A 21,633-nucleotide genomic window follows, 5' to 3' on the forward strand; every position below is an offset into this window, starting at 1 on the left:
GCAGAAGTTTAGAAAACCTCTTCTGGCCTCGCCCAGCACTAAGGGAAAGACCCCTTTATCCCAGAAACACAGTCAATACCCAAACAAAGCAGGAATGGCATTCACCTGACCCAACCCCCTGGCGTGTCCTGACTGTTTAAAGGGGGTGCATTACTTCACCTACGCTAGAGCCAAAGTGCTAGAAATATTTGATATTTGGCAAACAACGTTATCAACGGCTCGCAGTTGGCCCAGAAGGAACTATTGCATAACCAGAGGAAAACATTCTGGTTCTTTGATTCTGCAGATTAAAACATATACTGCAGTTAGCACTGGGAGCTTACCAGTGCGAGGTGTTGGAAGAACACAAAGAAGTACACAGCCAGCTGGTTTGCAGTAGGCCAGAAGCTGGTTGGGTAAACCAAACTTACAGATTTCAGGATCCCTGTGGCATCTTCATGGAGCCATGTAGGGTAGACCACTTCATCATTCAGGATGGCCTCAAAGAGGTCATCTTCATTCTCCGCCTCGAAGGGTGCGTGACCACAGAGCATCTCGTAGAGCAACACGCCCATCGCCCACCAATCTACTGCGGGTCCATAGAGCATTTCCTGGAGGATCTGTGCAGAGGGGGCCAAGGTGAGAACATCTGATCAATGAATGTGTCCTGAATGACTAGGGAAAATGATGGATTAGGAAAGAGGTTTCATTTCATCTCTAGAGAGTGGTCTGTTTTCTCTGTGGTTCAACTCAGAGGACCTTTCATCCAGGTGATCAAACATTTATGGCCTGTTTTGGCCAAGGTGATGGCATGTGCAGATCCCAAACAGAAAGGGTTTGGGCATGGTGTCCCTGTAGAGGGAGGAGGAGATTGGGCTCACTCACTCGCATGGGAAAGACTGAGGAACTTTTCTCTACTTCTGCTAAATGGGGCTGGGATCAAAGCACTGAGTAGAGACAAAGAGGAAAATAAATAGCTGGGAGTAGAGCACACTTTGTCCTCATTCAGGGCAAATGCCTAAAGCAATGGCAAGGTTTACACAAAAATTTTTTAACTCAAATTGTTATTTATAGGAACCAAGGACATTTTCAGGCATCATTCACCCAATGAGGCATCAGGGAGTGTGGAGGTGTCAGCTTTCAACGCGCCCATAAAGCTCAGTGCACCAAAACAGCCTGTGACATTAATGCTCGGGATTGCCCAAGCGGCACTCACCTCTGGAGCAATATAGTCTGGCGTGCCACAGAAGGTTGCCGTGGTGACTCCATTACAGATCCCTTCCTTGCACATCCCAAAGTCTGCCAGTTTACAGTGGCCCTCATGGTCCAACAGTACGTTGTCCAATTTGAGATCTCTGGAAGAAAGAGTATTCAACACGCGTAGGACAGCCAGGCCCCAAACCCTGATGGGCTGGCTCGTGGGGTGGCTGAGACCACACCAAGCAAGCTTCCTGCATACACCTCCAAGGTAACAAACTTCTTTGGGTTATCTTGGAAAAAGCTTTAGGTCAACTCAAAATTTGCTTCATGGTTCCTAGATGATGGTCCCTTGTGAATAGGCTAACCACATACAACCCCCCGAGGCCCGATGGTACCCCCTCCCGGGGGTGTCTCCACAGTCGCTGTAGGACTGACCTTCTGGAGCCTCACCCCCACCGTGGGCTGTGGCGGGGCCCTCATGGCTCTGTGTGCCTAGCCCTGCTCTGGGAATCCAGTTCTGTTGGCCTGGCGTGACGGAAAGACTTGGTGTCTGTCCAGCCTGGGATCACGTTTCAGCTCAGAGGAGGCAGGTGATGCCAGCGCGGGCGGGACCCGTTTCCAAGCTGTGCTCTGGGAGCTCATGAGTTGCTACAGCCTGACCACACAGGTCGCACAGAGAGCGGTCACTGGAGACACCCAGGAATGAAAACAAAGTCCTGTCTTCTAGGAATCCCTGATAAGTGAGGTGAAAGCAGAGGAGTTTTCCTGGCACACATCAGTGGGAACGCAGAGCAGGCCTCCTCTCGGCTTGTGTGCCCCTGGCAGCAGTCTCCCTGGGAGTAAGCAAAGGTGTGCTGGGTCTCTGAGCGCCCACTTCAGAAAAGCAAGCCTTTTGCACTTGAAACCAAACCCAGCCTCGTTCCCCTTCTCCATACAAAATCCCACTTTGCAACAAGCAACCGTTCTCAGGGGGCTGGAATCTGTGGAAACGGTTTCCTTCCACCACAGCCCCCACACAATATAAGCAAGACCTACTTAGCCCACGTGAAGGAGGACTCACGAGATGCAGGGTGGCGGGCGGGATGACTATGATCATGGCCTCGGGAGGGAGGCCACTGCCAGGAGTACAGTCTTTCTCAGCGATTCTTCCAGGAATGGCCACAGACCCTCTGCCCTATTAGTGCCTGGTTGTCTGGCTTCTCTGGGACAGATGGCACACATCAGACGTGTTCAGGGTTAGAGATTACAGTCTGCCGCCCCAGGAGAGAGCAAGACCGTGGGGGATCTGAGTAAGCCTGGGGGCGGCCTCTGTGGGCACCATGTTCTAGCCCAGCCAGCCAGGCCTGTGTGGACCTGCGCCCAGAGCCTGCTCTCTCACATTGCCAAACAAGGGTACTGGGTCTCTGAATTCTCCTAAAGCTGTTAGCTTGCTACGGACTCATAAAGGATTTTCTTTGGTAACAGAAAACAAGTGCTAACAGAAACCTACAACGGTCTCAAGAACTGACCTGTGATTGCTCAAGAGAGTTTGTGACTAACAGCCCAAGTAAGAGGTTTAATTGGATATTACTCAGTTGCTGTCATGGGTAGCAGGAATTGTTCTGGGAGTGATGAGTGCTTGCGATCAGTTTTGTAAGCCACCCAGCACCATGCCCTCTGTACAGAGAAGTCCGGGGACACGGCCTCACTGCCTGGAAGACAGACTGAGCAGTATAGGGGGCTCAACGCATAGGATGCCCAAGGCCACACTTCAATCCTGGCGTTTCAGACTCATTTTCGGCATTCCTCAGGACTGTATAAGGCCCGAGGGAAATGCCACTGTTGGTTTCATACCAGGTGCTAACTAACAGACAAAACTCCCAAATTGGGATCCCAAGGGGGTTCAATTAAGAGCATAATATAATCCCAGGCTATCAGTTCTGCCCTTGGTCCAAATGTCTCACACCTTCTCTCTAAGTTCTGACCCGATATCCCTGGATAGTCAACGTTGCCCCCAGAATACCCAGTTCATGCCTCAATGATGGTACACCCTGCACTGTATTCCGGAAGGCTCTGTCTGTGTACCTGTCTTCCCCTTAGCTGGAGCTAAGCCTTCCTCCTCCCTCGCTCCAGCTTGGGCCTGGCAGAAGGTGTTGCCCCAAGAGATAAACAGAAGCATTTCAGACAGACAACAGTGAGCTGCCCTGGCCAACTCAGAGCCTGTCTTATTTTTAGGGAAAGAAAGGAAGCTTCATAAACCTCACTGGGATCCTTGTTCCAAAGTAATTACACTTAAAAAAGGGATGTGCTTTTCCCCTTAGAGATGGATTCCAGAGGGAAAAGAAGAATCCTGAAATATAAGCTCAAATTCTTTGCTTGGGTGACACTGGTGAAGGGAAACTACTTTCGGAAAGGCAGTTATGGACCCAATCATGATACTTTTCCTCGGCTTGCAGCCAGATGAAAGAGTGAAACATTGACGGGGTTGGTCAAATAGATCCAAAGGTTAAAGATTCATTCATGGCCACCATCAGCTTCCATTCTAAGGGTAATCATTATTTTTACTTAAAAAGAAAAATGCAAAAGCAAAAAAATCATCCTTTGACTTTTGACTTTGAAATAGGCAGAGGTCAGTTTTTGGCTTTGCAGTAGCTCCCTAGCCTTCAATGCCAACATGTAACTCAACAGCCAAACTTAACAAGGCTACACAATGAAGATTACAAGTTCATACAGGGCAGAGGCTCAGATTCCAAAATGCCAAATACACAATTACAGGCTCATCATTCATTAGCGCATTGAGCCCCCGTATTTCATAGCTATAACTTTTGTCATACAAGCACAGAAGGGTAGAAAGAGTTATTTTATACATTGTTGTTGCCAGGTAATCAGAGTTACTTAAAATGCCCACAGTGGTTTCATTGAGAGGCATCCCAAGTGGTTGAGGACAAAGGAAATTCAGAAATTCTATTTATTTTGTTTCCACTGAGCTATTCCGAGAGTCATAAAACAGAATAACATGAGTCTTTCTGCTTAGATCACTGGAATCAGTGACTCCTCCAAAAGAAATAAAGGAAGGTGAGTTGAGAGCTGGCTCCTTGAACAAGAATGACTCTAAGAGGCTATTCAGTAACTATTTTTAATGTATTTGAAAATTTTTTTTATCATGGAAAATTTCAAATCTATACAAATGTACAGAGAATATAACAACTCCCATGGTGCTCACAGACCATAAGCAACTATCAATGCATGCCCAGTTTTGTTTGTGTATACCTTCACTCCCTACTGGAGCCATCCTTTTTCAGATTTTGAAGCAAATCCAAGACATAAAATCATCTCATCTGTAAATATTTTAATATCTGAATCTAAGAGACAACAACTCTTCAATAAAATATAACTTTTGATATTGGTTATTATAAAGCATACAGTCAATATACTATTACAATATACCGCTTTCTGTCTGCTCGTTTGGGTATGTGCGTGCACAGCTAACAAACGCTGCATGTTCACCAGATGCTAAGTGCTTTAACCGTATTGCTTTATCCTCATAACAACCCTCTGAACTAGGATCTGCTGCAACATTATTTAGTTACCCAGGGGTAAATCCAGGATTCAAACTCAGTTCTGCTCACCTCCCTCCAAAGCATGGGCTCATAACCCACTACAGCAGGCAAACACTCTTTTATACACTGGTATTGCACTGCTGGCTAATCCTCCTAGGAGATTATTTCCTGACACCTCCCCAACTGAAACAAGAACCATCTGAGAATCAATAAGTATCTCAAGACTGAAGAATGACAAAGGGACATTTTTGTGCACATCAGTATGAAATGCATAATCAAAATTTTACCCCCCAAAATTTTTTTTTGCTTTGGTTTTTAGTTTGTGCAAGGAGAGGGAATTCAATGGATGTTACCCAACCTTTGTATGGGAATAGGGGCGTGCACAGCAAATGTGTCTCTACTGGTCAAATATTCTGAAGATAATTCACTGCTGTCTTCTAAGGAGAAGAGGCTGATGGGTGGGTAAGGGTGAAGAGGTGGCTGAAAAGAATGAATTTAATATTGTGATCACAATTTCACAACAAAATCATTTAGCGCTAGCTTGTATTTTGAATGTCTGGGTTTATAATAAACTTGCAATTTTTTTCAAGGCAAGACTGATTGTGTTAAATTGGTAAAAGAATGTTGAGGGGCGCCTGGGTGGCTCAGTCAGTTAAGCATCTGACTCTTAATTTCAGCTCAAGTCACGATCTCAGGGTTGTGAGATCTCACCCCACGGGCTTTGACCAGCTCCGACTGGCTCTGCTCTGGGCATGGAGCCTGCTTAAGATTCTCTCTCTCCCTCGTGCTCCCACACGCACTCTCTTAAAAAAAAAAATGGTGAAAAGTCACTGAAACAGCAAAAGTCTAATATCTGATTTTATCAGCAACTAGATAGACCTGCCATTCATGTATTACTTAACACAAGATATTCAGCCATTCACCCACTGCACAAATCTCAGAGGACCATCTCTGAGCCAAACAATACTCAAGGGGCCCAGAGTCCTGAAGGAGACAGGAGATAGCAGGAGCCTGATATGGCAGGGACCAGCCAAAATTGCAGTCTTTGGCCCAAGAAGAAAGAGAAACCATCAAAAGGTCATACACAGGAGATGGACAGCATTAACTTGTGATTTTACAATGAGCCTCCAGCTACAATGTGGACAACAGGTTAGAGGGGGAGGAGAGAACTTGAGGAAAGTAGCTGGGAAGCTACTGAAGTGTTCAGAAAACAAATGGGCAGTAAGGCAAAGGGAATTGGATGGTCCGAGAATGACTAGGCAGGAAAAGTAACGGGATGCAGTAATGGAAGGATATAGACAGTAAAAGGGAAGAAGGCGTGAGCATGTTCTGGCTCACAGAATTTATTTTTTTTAATTTAATTTAATTTTTTTTAAAGATTTTATTTATTCACGAGAGACAGAGAGAGAGAAGCAGAGGGAGAAACAGGCTCCCAAGGAGCAGGGAGCCCGATGCGGGACTCGATCCCAGGACCCTGGGATCATGACCTGAGCCGAAGGCAGACGCTTAACCATCTGAGCCACCCAGGCGCCCAGGCTCACAGAATTTATTTTGGACATATTGAGCTATTTTTTAGACATCCAAGTGGAGACATTTAAATTTTTTTTTAAGATGTTTTTTATTTATTTGTGAGACAGAGAATGAGAGACAGAGAGCATGAGAGGGAGGAGGGTCAGAGGGAGAAGCAGACTCCCTGCCGAGCAGGGAGCCCGATGCGGGACTCGATCCCGGGACTCCAGGATCATGACCTGAGCCGAAGGCAGTCGCTTAACCAACTGAGCCACCCAGGCGCCCCCCAAGTGGAGACATTTAAAGGCAGCTGAATATATACGGCTAGAAGTCAGAGGAAAGGCTGGGTCGGAGCTGTAGGACTGAGAGTCATTAGCTGGGCATGGATGAGTTCACCTGGGGAGAGGGAACGGAATGAGAAGGGTATCCTGAGGATAAGATCTCTGGTCTTTTTCACACCGGGACCATAAATACTGGTGATAAATTAGAGCCCAAGTGGGTAGCACCACTGAGTGCCCAGGGAAGCAAGGATCCAACTCCTCTGGCTCCAAGTGGGCCATCCCTAGTCTTGTCAAGGCTTAATAGGGTTAGAAAACATTAACCTTTTACATTCAAAATCATCTAATGGACTCTTTCTAGGTTTAACCCTCAAACCCTACTACGTGATGTGATGCCTTTGTAAGCGTAATCTGCAGTATTCTGTTTTATAAAAATGTTCGTTGCCACATCTTACGTAACAGCAAAAATTTGTAAATAAGCCAAATTATTTATTAATAGGGGAATGGCCAAACAGATCATGGTACATACATGACAGAATTTTATGGAAGCTGCTAAAACTTTATAAGGGACTAAAAATGTAGGGACATTTCTATGACAGAAAATTTATCTTTTGAAAATTATTTCTTTTGTGATTATAGGAGTAATATTTTCACTACATAAAATTCAATCATTCCTGAAAAAATCATGGGGAAAATGATGACAGTCTCACAGTCTTCAAATCTTTTTTTTCTTAATGCTACACTTATATATATTATGAAATAACTTGCTTTTCTTACCTAACAAATATTTTGGACATATTTCTATATCCTATAGATCTTCCTCCTTCTCTGTAATGGTTATCTAAGATTCCTTTAGAAAGGTGTATCATAATTTAACTAGTCCCCTCTCCATGAACATTTAGATGGCTTTTAATTTTTTACAACCTCAAACCAGAGAGTAATGAACATTATTTGCACACTTGTAGGAAGGTTTACTTCGGATAGATTTTTTAGAAGTAGAAATGCTGTGTCAAAGGATATAAATGTTTATAATTTAAACAGATGTTGAGCAATTGCTGAAAAAGTTTGCACCAATTTATACTCCCACCAATAGTGCACGAGAGCATCCACTTGGCTTCCTAATTCAAGTTAGACATCATCATCCTTAAGTCCTTGCCAATTTGCTAGGGAAAATGATCTCATTGTTTTAACTTCATTTCTTGATTATTAGTGAGATTAAGCTTTTAAAAAGTATATATTTAATGACCATTTGTATTTCTTCTGTCTGTTGCCTATTCACATGTTTTAGCTATTTTAAAATTTGAGTTATCTTTCTGATTATTTTTTAGAAGCTCATTACATATTATGGATAGTAGTGGTTTATTACATAGATTGCAAATATTATTGCCCAATTTGTTTTTAAGTTTTATTTATGGTAACTTTCATATTTTTATACAGTCAAATCTTTCAATTTTTCCTTTATGGCTGCTAGATTTCATGACTTATTTACAGGCTGATACAATTATAAGTGGAAAAGCAGGATACAAAATTATATTTTTAATATTCTCTTAATTATGGTTGTTAGGAAGGTAAAGGGAAGGAAGCAAAACAGGAGGGAATGAGAGATGGAAAGCTAAGAGGGAAGGTTAAAAGTCTATTTCTGGGTGATATGTTTATAAATAGTTTTTGTTTGCTTTGTGTTTTCTAAATTTCTTATGGGAATTACATATTATTTGATAACCTGGAAGAAGTCATTAAAATATATGTTTACATGTTTTGGCTTTAATCCTTTTCTTTGGTTTCTGTACCATTTATGGCCATAATTCCCAAGGAAGATGTGTAGGGAATATAATCCACTGGTAGAGATGGAAAGGATTTCACCAATACCAGGCTGCAAGAGCATGTTGGAAAAAAAAACAACTTACTTGCACAGAACCTGAACATTTATGGGCTCAGAATTCCGAACCTGTTGCCACAAGCTCATTATTCACTCCTGAAGTTACCTGAAGTGTCTACCAAATACATAATTGCTGTGGATGGCACTGATTTTTCAACTGCCCCATGATGCGTCCCTGTATTCTTAACCAACTTAAGCATGAAAATGAGGCCCCTGCTAAAAAAAAAAGGGGGGGGGGGGTGGCGCTCCTGGGTGGCTCAGTCCTTAAGCGTCTGCCTTCAGCTCAGGTCATGATCCCAGGGTTCTGGGATCGAGCCCCGCATCGGGCTCCCTGCTCCGCGGGAAGCCTGCTTCTCCCTCTCCCACTCCCCTTGCTTATGTTCCCTCTCTCACTGTGTCTCTCTCTGTCAACTAAATAAATAAAATCTTTTAAAAACTTTTTTTTAAAAAAGCAACCCATTCCTAATTATTAAATGAAGTCCCCATGCCATTTCTCTTCACGAAGTGACATTTTATCTGGTTTTGTGGGGCTGATCTATTGGAACAAATTAGGAATATGTGCAACATGAACACTCATTCTGAGGCTGAACGTAAAATAACTCATTTTCTAATGAATAAAGTCCATAAGACAGTTTCCAACCCTGAAAGTATTACAAACTCTCCCCTGAGGCTCCCCCTATCCTTTTCTAGTTCTCCCAACAGCTACTTAAGTTGGGAAATGATCATAAAAATGACGCTGTACAAGTCTGGCTATTACACTCCCTTTAAAACAGGGCCAGGGACTCACAAACAAATCCCCCCAGGCCAGGTGTCGGTTTCCATCCAGGTCTGGTGTTGGATGCACTCAATATGCAGGCAGCGTGTTTCCACCTTCACCACTGTGCATATACAGGACCAATTTAACTTGAGCAAAGGGACCGACAGATTTCCCCTTGCCTTGTCTTATGGTTGGAAAAAAAAATGTACAAAGAAAACACTCATTGCCTCTCTGGACAAATGTAGGAGGCAATGAGTTTGATGAACGTCCACAGTGTGCAGCTCATATGTCTCATTAGGGACCATCAAGTAAGTGAGCCATCAAGCTGACAGTTGAGCCTTCTCCCTAAAGTTTTTCATTCGAAGCCCCCCCCCCCCCCGCCCCACTCCCAGGAGGGTTGAAATTCCCTAGCTGAAGTGGCACAAATTTATTTAGTAGCTCCCTACAGTACTTTTATTTTATGGTTGCCAAGAAAACCTCTCTCACGGACTCTCCTTGCCAAAATGCTTCCTCCATGATACCTGTCTGCATTCAGCATGCAGATGCCCTCCGTGAGGAAAAGCAGGCAGGCGGGATGGAGGGCTTCAGACAAAGACACCAAGGAGATGACAGACCCTTGGTGGTTAGGGGTCTCCTGACCAGTGGGCCTCAGTCTGACAACACAGAAAGGGTGCTGGAGCAAAGGATACACTTGCACTTGATAGTCTAGGGGGGATAAGGTGGTCAACACGTTGAGTTCTGCTTAACTCCTCAGGCTTCCCCAGTGCAGAGAGCTGGGTGCAGCTGACCCATGCAAAACCACTTTGCTTTCTGGCCACAGAAATCCAACAAAGAAATGGATCAGAGTGTCACAGGATTCTGAGAGGCTGCAAGCTAGGGATGGGATAGGTATGGAGGAGCTCCCTGCTGGCTGCTTGCAGGGCATGTTCACGAAGATGAAGGAATGATTTCCAGTGAGGAGGAATCAGAACATGGGTCCTTCTTAACCCACATGATCTTAATGATAACTGGGGCAGCTGTGGAGTGGAGACGGGCAGGGAAGATGGAACCTGCTAGGTTTATGGTGCAAACACGGCACCAATTCCAACAGAGAGGCCACAGAATGAAACTCTGTTCAACCTTAGAGGTCACACAGCACTAGGTAAATAAATGTCAGCCATTGTTGTCACCATTATGATTGTTAGTAAGTGGATAAGCATTGTGGCTGTCATCCTCAGAAAGATTAGCCAGACAACCGAGGTATCAATGCAAATGCACAGACTAACAAGTGAAGGGACAATGAGACTTCTCAGCCTGTCTAGCTGTGGCTGGTGCCCTCTAAGGAAACCCAGGGCCCTCCTGACTTGGGGGTACTAGACTGTCAACAGGGAGGCTGGTGCCCTGAAGGCATTCTGTTGAGAAGAAATAGTAGCATCTGAGAGGTGACATGGACACTGCCGGGGGGAGGTGGGGTGATGAGGAATGCTTTACAACAGGAAGGGGTGCAGATTATAGCACCAACCTCAGGAAGTGCTATTCAGGCTGTTTTTGGCAACTGGCCAACCACGAAACTCTGCCAACGTTAGTAACGCCTTGCATAATATCAAAGGGGAGGGGAGGCAGACTTCCGACTTGAACCAGAACTTACGGCCACATCAGCAGGTCTCATTTGATTACCTGCTCTCTCCATCAGAGATTAAACCTGAGCTATTTAAACGGAAGTCTGAAAAACCCAAGAGAATACCTATGGTTTCAGAACCACTCCCCGGTCCTTGGAATTAAATAAGAGCCTCATATTTTATTTTTTAATTTATGTTGTTGTTATTATTTATTACCTTTTTTTTTTTAAGAACCTCACATTTTAGTTCTGGGTTATAGTTGGTATTGCTGTGTTCTCTAATTGTGTTTTGCATAAAGCCTTGTTTTCTCCAATGTGATCACAACCTCCAAGGGTAGGCCTGGAATATTTATGAGGTCATTTCCAGAGTACTGATCACAGGCTGGACATATGACAGCAACACACATCTGATTCCCTTTCCAGGGATTTACTGATCTCCTCCTAATGCTGGGCATATCACAGCAAAATGTGCAGAAGACACTGAATTTATCCCTAAGAAACTCCCTTTGGAAGAACTCACTGCTACTTCCTGAGCACCTACCCCTTCTATCCCTAGCACTCAGTCTTACAACCAGGTTTCCCAAAACATCCATTCTGTTGAGTAATCCATTTGAGTAAATGTGGAGACATCATCCAAAGATTATTTCCAATTTCATGTAGTAGTATTTTTTTTTTAAAGATTTTATTTATTTATTTGACACGAGAGAGACAGCGAGAGAGGGAACACAAGCAGGGGGAGTGGGAGAGGGAGAAGCAGGCTTCCCGCCGAGCAGGGAGCCCGATGCGGGGCTCGATCCCAGGACCCTGGGATCATGACCTGAGCCGAAGGCAGACGCTTAACGACTGAGCCACCCAGGTGCCCCCATGTAGTAGTATTCTTAATAAAAGTAATCTCTTAGATGCATAAGTAGAAGTCATTATAACATCCTAACATCTTAAAAGTAAACAATTGACGAATTAGGGAAAATTCTTTCTTAGCCTGTGTGTCTTAATTAGCTTAGAAAGTTATCAACAAACCTCTAAGCAAAAGTTGCTGATGAAGAGACCTTTTGAGAGACTAACATTGTTGTTGCCTAAATGCTGGACTAGTCTTGACCTGATAAATAATGGTTACTTCAGTTTGGTCAATTTTTCAGCACCTTAGTTGCTCTGTTCAAACATTAAGGTCGTAAGGTGCTAGACTTTAGTCACTAACCCTGGATTTCACTCCATGAGTGACCTGTGTGGCAACATTTTATGTCCATATGTATATTACAGAGGCATTTAAAGATCTTTTGCAAGTATAAGGTTTCATATACCAATAACAGTGGGGTATATTTTCCATTTCCTAAAGAACTGGAGTCCATGCTGATGATCTCATCTGGTAATAAATCCGAGTGACCAATTCTGGGGACACGGCAAATTCAGACTAGTAGCCAAGCAGGGAGTCCTCACACACATGGCTAGATCGAGACCAAGGGCAAATTCACACCTGTCCTCTTATGGAGCAACATAGCTCCCATCTGCCTCCCTCATTCTGCTTCCTTCCCTAACCCCCACATGACCTTGGAGAGGTCATTCAACCCACCTCTGTCTGATTCCAAAAGGCAGTATAGTGTAGGGTTAAGGGTATAGATTCTGGAGCCAGGCTGCCTGGGTTGGAGTCTTGGCCCTGCTATTAACTAGTTGTATGATCTTGGGCAAGGTACTTAACCATTCTATACTTGTTTCCTCATCATGAAATGCAGATAATGGTTCCTGCATCATGAGAACTGAGTTACTGAATGTGAATTACTTAGAACAGTGCCTGGATGCATTAAGTACCAGAGAGACCTTAACTATTATTTCCTCATCAGCAAAAAAAGATAGCATGTACATGGCCCATTCCTTAAGATTTTTATAAGAATCAAAACTGAGAGAGAGTATACACAAACTTTGAAAATACTAAATAACATTGGCAGCTTTTGAGTTTGGGGCAGGTAGGTCTATTATATTATAAAGTGACACATCTGGCTTATAAACTGCTCTGTGGGTAATAGAGCAAGGAGCCAAAGTAGGATGTTCATATAGTGCTGGGGCCCAGCACTAGCAGTGAGCAAAATGACTCAAATACTAGTTAAGCTCCATCAGCCACCATACCTTTGTCTACTTTACCCATCTTTGCTAGGACCAAATAGAGAAGCATTAAGATAGAGGAATTAAAAAAAAAATTAAAAAAAAAAAAAAAAGATAGAGGAATTAAGCACTCATCTATTGATGGACACCTGGGTTGCTTCCATATCTTGGAAATTATAAATAATGCTGCAATAGACATAGGGGTGCATATATCTTTTTGAATTACTGTTTTAATTTTCTGTGGGTAAATACCGAATAGTGAAATTACTGGATAATGTGGCAATTTTTTGAGGAATTTAAGAAAACAAAGGGAAAAAGAGACAAACAAACAAACAAACAAAAAACAGATTCTTAATTACAGAGAACAAACTAGTGGTTGCCCGATAGGAGGCGGGTGGGAGGGATGGGTGAAGTTGATAAAGGGGATTAGGAGTACACTTATCTTGATAAGCACTGAGAAATGCATAGAACTGTTGAATTATTACATTGCACACTGAAATATAATACTGTATGTTGATTATACTCAAATTAAAAATAAAAAAGATATAGGAATGAAGATCTCTGTTCACTATCAGCAGCCCTGCTCAGTGTAATGAGAAAAGGTTGGTTCAAGTTGAGGTTCATCCCATTTCATCCCAGTCTGTCAAATGTACAAATGACCCATTCTTCTAAGCGGAATAAACTGACAGAGGAACTGTAATTCTCCAGAAATAAAACACAGAATTCCCAATATGTGACATGGTCTGTTCCTTTTAACGCAGTCAAATAAAACCCAACCGGTGCGGCCAGTCCTTGCTTTCTACCCATTCGCTGCCTAATTGTTTAGGACATAAACCCAACAGTGGATACTGGCCTCATACATCCAGTGATGTGAGAAAACCCAGATCCTGCAAGGCCACTTTTGGGAGAAGTTATTTCCAATTTTTTACCGTTAACAGACAATGCTGTGATAGACGAAGGTCTCTTTTCGACATGTCCAAACGTACTAATATTTTTTGTCATGTGTTTGTACAAATCAAGAGTCAACTCCGGGTATCATGCTCACAGTTAAGAATCTCTGTTAAGGCCACTGCGCTGGTGTTTGCCTTCCTTTGCCACAGGAAGCCAACAAAGGGTATGGGGATTCAAAGGAGTGGGCAGGCAGAGAGTGCAAATTCCAAAATCCTGCTTCAGGTTACTATTATTTTATGGTTCTTATCTTCCCAACTAAAATGTGGTCTCCATGAGGACAAGTGCCTCATCGTTTTCATTTTTCTATCTTTGCATTTTGAGTTCCCTTCAGCGCTTAACACAGTGCTTTGCACATAGTAGGTCCCTAATGAATGGCTGTTCCTCCGATCAGCAAGCCCCGTCTTTGCCCTCTGGTATTGGTTTGGTCCTGAGACCCCAGTGAGGCTGGATTAAAGAGGATGTGGGAGGCTACTAGGAAACTGGGTGGATTCTGGTTTGTGCTGGGTCCCGGGCACGCATCCAGGACTTCCAAAGCCAACATGAAGCTGAAGTCCTGTCTTGGGGATGACCTAGGACGACTAGGGCAGCACCCCAGGAAACTGTGTGGCTCCGAACACACTCTCAAATCCACCCTACTCCAGACATTAATCTTTCCAGACCAGTCATGAGATACCAAGAGATACCAGAAAGGAAAATTGGCCCTACTTGGTGACTGCCTGTTCATGTCTGGCCTAAAGGTGAGAGCAACCTTTGTTCCTATAAAAGAAGGGTATTGGGTAGATGAACCATGAGAGACGATGCACTCTGAAAAACAAACTGAGGGTTCTAGAGGGGAGGGGGGTGGGAGGATGGGTTAGCCTGGTGATGGGTATTGAGGAGGGCACATTCTGCATGGAGCACTGGGTGTTATGCACAAACAATGAATCATGGAACACTACATCTAAAACTAATGATGTAATGTATGGGGATTAACATAAGAATAAAAAAAGAAAAAAAATAAAAGAATAAAAGAAGGATATTAAAAATTCTGTCAACTGCCTAAACAGGATTTACATGAATTTAAGTGGCTACTACAGGACACAGTGAACCTTGGAGGAGCTTCGGTCATGAAGGCAGGGACCCGGAGCAGAGAGCACAGGAGATCAGGTAGCCTGGCTGAGTGCAGCCAGGCAGTGCGGTGGAGGGGTGTGAGGTGTCCAGTGTGTCAGTGTACCTGGAACCTTCTGAAGAACACACATCCTTCCCTCTCTTCAGAGGTAGCATAGGGACTCAGGGTGGACACACTGGAATGCTGGTATTACCTGGTACCCTGTCTGGTCAGTTGGTCAAGGGGCAAGAAAACTTGTCCTGAGCCAAAAAGCAGAACTTCTAGACTCAGCTCTGTCACCTCAGTTTCTTCATCTGTAAACGATGGGATGGTACTGGATGACATCTCTTCCCCACTTCTCCATCCAATCACTGAGCGCTGACAAGTACTCTTCCTGATTGTATTTAGAACCAGACACCATCTCCCCCACCACACATTCATGTCCCACCTGGATCACGGTCTCTCCTAACTCAGAGTTGGTGGTCTCACCACCTCTACTCTCCCCCCTTTTTTGTGCTGGGCCAGCTGTTTTTCTGAAATTCAGTTCTTTAAGAGGCCCTGCCTAACTTTGGCACACACAACGCTCCACGGTGGGGCCTCTGCCTGCTGCCGCAGCCCTATTTCCTCCCCCAGGGCTCTCCCTCTGCTCAGATCCCCCTGCTCTCTCGTGGACCTCTCTGTCCTTCAGGTGTGCCCCGCTGTGCCCTTGGAACCACTACCAGCCTGCAATGCAGTAGAAAATGAATGAATGAATGAATGAATGAATGAAGATGAATAAATGAAGTAAGTAGCAATGAAGTAAGAAGAAAAATTAAGAGTAAGCGCTTAGAAACTTTTATAACTATTGGACAGTACTTTTATGTTTGTTGAATCTACTTTGTCTTTTTAAAATGTTATTTTTCGAGTGATTTACTTTTATTACATTTTATAAAAATACCAGTCCTAAATGGATCGAAAAAGGGAAAAAAAACCCCACCAGTTTACCACCACAGACAGTGGGAGGTGCGCTGGCCTGCACATTTCTTCCTTCCTCTCTCCCGGGCAGATGACTTCATTCTCGCTGAAGCCTCGCTGTCTCGGGAGGGTTCTGTATCCCTTCCTAGGATGAGCGTGGTATCTCCCCCTCTATGCTCCCAGTGGTACATGGTGCCTATGTCTGATTATAGCATTGACTGCATTGACTGTAATTGTTGGCTTCTCTGCAAGTCCTCCCCATGCTTATTTCTACTAACCTCAGAACAAGGTGCCTGGCCCAGGGCTGAGTGGGCAATTAAGTGTTGACTAAACTGAACAAGCCCCAAGTTTCTTACCCTAAACTCTGGTTGCATTCCCTTTACCCAAACACTCCTTGTGTGTAAAATCCTCCCGGCCTGTGTATCTCCCTCCCGTGCCTAGCTGGTGTCCTGTACAGAAAGGGAGCTGAGGAAATGTGGAAGAAATGACAAGAGCCGCTTGCTGCATCTGCTTTGAATTTCTGATGCCACCCGTCCAGAGGCACAGTTCCCTCTTTAGCAAAGCTCAGGCTGGTCCTCGAGTTAATGGAAGGAAGCTGGGCTTGTAGCTACAACAACCGGTGACTAATGTGTGTGCCTGGTGATTAAGCATCCTTACAACAGCACGGTATTAGAACCAGATAAGACAAATCACCCCTGTACACCTTGCATAAAATTAAAAGGTCAGTCCAGGAAGAGAAGGAATAATGAGATTCCTGAAGTCCTTCATCAAGTTGAAAAGCTCATTTGATTTTTTTTTTTCCTTCAGTTCAATGGAAAACTCCAAAACCAGAAGGGATGGAATATTACATAGAAACTACTAAAAAGCTCAATTTAAGCCTAAACCAAAGAACATGATTTCCATCATATGGAACTAATTTCTTTTTGAAAGTTGATAAACCAAAAATTTCACTGGAAACCAGCCAGTTGCCTGCATTTTTCAGAGAAGGCAGTCTGGGAACACATTTCCTGAACCTCCCAGCTTCTTGGGTTCTACTCCTGGATTTTCCCCCTGATGCCACAGAAAATGTCTTTCCTCTCCTCTCTGTTGCACAGTCTTTTAAAAAGGGGTAAAATGATAATCTGCCCATTTATAGGATGTAGTGTATGAAATCTTCCCAAGAGCTTCCTGAGGGCCTCTGATGCACGGAGCCAGTCCCTAGGCTCACCTATGGTTAGTAAAAAAACAAAAAACAAAACAAAAACAAAAACAAGCAAGCCACAGAGACAGGACAAGTGACCTTTTTCCCATTGGAAAAGGGACTCTAATCCTCATTCCAATTAAGAAGCAGAGAATCAGGGCGCCTGGGTGGCTCAGATGGTTGAGCGTCTGCCTTCGGCTCAGGTCATGATCCCGGGGTCCTGGGATCGGGTCCCACATCGGGCTCTCTGCTCCTTGGGAGCCTGCTTCTCCCTCTGCCTCTGTCTCTCATGAATAAATAAATAAAAATTAAAAAAAAAAAAGCAGAGAATCAGCTGATAAAGAAAATTATTAAAATTTAAGATCTAAAGAAGGGAATTATCTTGAAAACAGAACATTTCCACTGGCTGATCTAGGTGATCGGTCCCAGTGTCAGTCTGAGTTTTTATGACCATTCCAACGTTTTCTCTGCCTATAGAGCCTGAATCCCATTGACAGAGATGTGACCTTGGAGTCTTTGATCTGGGTTACCAGACACATTCCTGGCCAGAAAGGTGGTGCTATCTCTCCTCCTATAACTCTCCACTGATATAAATGAGGTCAAAAGTGCCAGGAGGCAGCAATGACAGGTCTGTGTAGGCAGAGGATCATAGGCCGAGGCACGCTCTCCTCTTCTGTAAGAAGTATTTATACCATCCTGTTGGCACACATGGGGAAGGCTGTAAGCTTCACAGCTGGTGCCACAAGGAAGTTGAGACAGCCTCCAAGCCATTGTTCTGGGGTTGCTTTTTCTTTCTTGGGTGGCTCAGGAGGCAAAAAGCTTCCTCTCCCCTGCCAGGCCCTCAGAGGGTGGGACTCAGGGCCATCTAAGAGGTTCTGCCTGTTCTGGGCTGGGAGTTGCCTCAGAGCTCCTGACTCCTGGCTGGCTGGAGCCAGAGGTAACAGGGGCGAGTGAATGGAGGTAGTGCCCTTTCCTAGGGACAGCGAACATGGCCTGCTCTCCAAGGAGCCCACAGAGCTGGCTCTGGAGTGGGCATTCTGGAGGCTGCTATATGTCCTCGATGATGCTCACCCTCTCGCGCTGGCTCTCAGGAACGGAGCCCCAGGTCTGATCATTCTCTGTCCTAACAAATGGAGACTGTTAACTATCCCACCTGCTGGGTCAAGGAAAACCCTGGGGCTATATGAAAAGGGAAAACTGACAGTTATTAGTAGAGGCTCTACCTGAGTCCCATTAACCAAAGTCAGATGAGACTTTACTGCGTGGTGGTTGTGTTTTCAGGTAAATTCCAAGGCAACTAAACATAATCCTACTTAAGTCTCTAACTCCTCCTAAGTGTCTCCTCTGTGGGCTCCTCCTCCTCCGTTCTCCCTTAAAGGGTAGGCTGTTCCCGAAGGTTCTGTGCTTGGCCCTTGCTTAGCTTTCTGTCCAGAACTACTGCTAGACCAAATGGTGCCTTCGCCCAAATTAGAAAAAGGCTCCCCTTTCTCAAGACATGTTACCACCAGCTCCTAGAAAATTCCTACTTATGACACAAATCTTCAAGGACTGACGGGGTGGCTCTCTGAGAGTTGTTTAGTGCACAATGTGCCCAGCTGTGCAGTTGCTCTGTGCAATTGAATCCCATGGCTTCAAATATTACCCTAGACAGATGGCTCCCCAATTAGATCTCTACCGTGATACCCCTCTCCAGAGATCCAGACCTGCATGATAAATTAGAAAGTAACTGATTTGGGGGCATAGCTCCCAGGGATGTCAAACCTTCAAACAACAAAGGATGAAACCTGGATTTTACCCAAATGCTGTCTTCACTCAGTTAAAAGTTTTAGAGTTCTCAGCTGGGAATCTGGAAATCATCCTTAATGTCTACTCCTTGGACCCCATACCTAATTCCTCAGCATCCTCCCCGCTCTTTCTCTGCTGTATCACTCTGTTCCTCCTCTCCCTCCTGCTTCAAGTCATGCCTCTTTCTCTCTTCCTTCCTTTCTTTCTCTTTCTCTTTCTTTCTTTCTCTCTCTCTCTCTCTTTCTTTCTTTCTTTAAGTTTATTTATTTTTAGTAATCTCTACGCCCAACACAGGCCCCAAACTCATGTTCCTGAGATCAAGAGTCTCATGTTCTTCCATCTGAGCCAGGGGCCCCACCATGCCTCCTTCTTGCCTGACTTATTCCAAAGCCTCCTACCTGAGCTCCTGGCTTCCAGGGTTGCCCCTCTTTACCCTGTTTAACACACTACATTTATTTCCTGTGAATCTCTTTCTCAAAAACCTCTGGCGGCTTCTACTGACAAGCAAATAAAGCCCACACTTCCTAGCTTGGGCTTCAAAGCCTTCCGTATTCTCACCCCAACCTACTGCCACCTCCCCTTGCTCTGCTCTTCCGGTCACTCTGAGTCCTCATGATTCCTTAGCACAGGACGCTCTTCTGTCTCCAGGCCTTCATTCCTATTGCTCCATCTGCCTGGCCTGTATTTCCATAGTTGGCTGTTAATGAAAACCTATGGCTCAAATACCACTTTTCTCTAAAGCCTTCACTGACCCTCTCCATTAGAGTTAATAACTTCCTTTTCTGTGCTCTCATTGCATTACATTTTACTTTGAGCATTTATGGTACTATGTCTTAAACTGTCAATTTATATATGCATTTGGAGCCCCCAGTAGACTAAATGCTTGAGGGCAAGGATCCTGTTTTACTTATCTTTTGGTCTTCAGAGCCAAACCCACTACAAAGCAGATGTGCAGGACATAGCCAATGAGTGACTCAATGCCGAAGTCCTCATGGCCCAGGGACCACTTAATGATGGTCTACTCTGAGCCTATATGTTTGTTTCAAAGCACTGGCCAAACAAGGACAAATGAGTATACTACAGCATGTCAGGTGGAGGTGAAGGGCACTTTCCAAACTGAAAAGTCCATTTAAAATAAACACACATTTATGCTATAACTCACAATCCGCATCAAACACAATTCCTAGAAAACACAAGCTCTGGCAGGGGACTGAAGCTCAGCACCCGGGAGTAGGGTTGGTGGGATATAGGGTCTGTTCTGGAGTCCCCTTCTGCCTCTGCCTGGCTCTCCGGACCCTGGGTTGGCCCAGCCCCACCACCCAGGCTAAGAATGCCTTACAAGAATCTGAACATTCCTCAGAATAGTGCTCACCTTGAGACGGTGAGAACCTGGATGGGAACAAAGTGATAACAGGATGCTTACAAATCTAGTTAGTAGCACTGTCTTGAGAAAATAACAAAAAATGTGAGTGTAAGTTCTGACGGAGAGCAATAATGTCCTCAGGCTCCACTCTTCAAGATACATTGAGAGAGGAGAAATCCAGCAGAGAAAGACCATCGATAATACAGGGCCCCATTTGCAAGATAAACTCAACCACCTTACCAGCATTTTTGATCTTTACTCTATATAATACTGAGAGATATCCAGATCCACTCTTATCTGAGACCAGATTCCCCAGTTTCTGGCAAAGAAATTACCAAGAGCACAAATTTACCAAGAGGGAGACTGAGGAAGGGTAGGCAGACTTCGCTTTTCTGACACAGTGGAAAATGTGGGTGTCTCACATACCACTCTTCTTTATATACTCTCCTGAAGAAGCCTGACTAGCGCATAAAAAAGGAAGAACTTGAAAATCCAGCTGATCATACATTTTTTCCAACCATCTGGGCTTCTGTTTCCCTTTTGTTGTCACTAGGATGGCCTTAATAATATCTTTAAACAAGCTAATCTCTATCACTGTGTCTACAGTGGAAAACATTCCTCTTTTGCTATGTAGAGAAGAACAAAACTACAACCTCTGCATTGCCTTGGTTTTAAGATCTATTCCTGCTCCCTTCCCTCTAACGCCTCTGAGACAGGTAAGTTCCTTAAAACTAATGACCAAAAAAAACCCCCAAACCAAAACAAACAAACAAAAAAAGCTTCCAACTGCCAGTACTCTTGTTTTCATCAAATCAAAAATTATCAGTATTTTGTGATCTGTAGTTTCTTGGAATCCAGGAAACATAGTGGTTAGTACACATTCCTCTTGTCAGTTGCTGTGTTAAAGGTTGGGGACCAAAGGGAACAAGGAAGTTTATGCATATAGACGCACCTTCAAAGAACAGAGTCTAGTAACTCCATTTGAAGACACCAATGCCTTGTAAGAGGCTTCGTGGAAGGCCACTGCCTACAGGAACTCTCTTACTCTACTAGGACCAAATTATTACTTTCAACGTCTGCTCAGGAAGTCACCGTGTGGTCTAGAGGAAGAGAAGGTGGTGTGGTGACTGATGGCCTATCCCATCCTTCATGGAAGTCTCGGGGAAGGATAGCGTCTGGTTCTCTAGGAGACCCACTCTTGGCACTGAAGAGAAACTTTTTGGGAGAGTGGCAGGAGGCGGATGTTGGAAAAAGAACAAAGGAAGATGAGCTTTTCAGAGACAGCCCACCCAAGAACCCATGGGGTTTGCACTTGGCTTAGGAGGGTTAGCGTCACACACTCAAAGGAGCCCACATTTCTGGGCTGGCATAGACAGTGACACCACTTACCCTCCACATACCCCGCTGGGGCTGGGACCCTGCCACAGCCCCGCTGATGTGAGGCCTGAGGCCGCAATGTGGTGAAGTTCCTCCTCCTGACTCAG

General features: G+C 44.4%; 1 protein-coding gene across 2 annotated transcripts in view; it reads right to left on the reverse strand.

Annotated features, from left to right (window-relative positions):
- The window catches only part of PRKCH (protein kinase C eta), a 217,341-nt gene that overhangs the window by 28,208 nt on the left and 167,500 nt on the right, over positions 1-21,633 (reverse strand). For both annotated transcript variants that reach the window (XM_021701358.1, XM_021701359.1), the window contains exons 11-12: positions 1,196-1,334; positions 411-599 (exon numbers count right to left, since the gene is read on the reverse strand). In XM_021701358.1, coding sequence (XP_021557033.1) covers positions 411-599; positions 1,196-1,334 — 328 coding nt within the window. The remainder of the gene's footprint in view (positions 1-410; positions 600-1,195; positions 1,335-21,633) is intronic.

The sequence above is a fragment of the Neomonachus schauinslandi genome, chromosome 9 (genome assembly GCF_002201575.2).
Source record: "Neomonachus schauinslandi chromosome 9, ASM220157v2, whole genome shotgun sequence".
Classification (NCBI taxonomy): domain Eukaryota; kingdom Metazoa; phylum Chordata; class Mammalia; order Carnivora; family Phocidae; genus Neomonachus; species Neomonachus schauinslandi.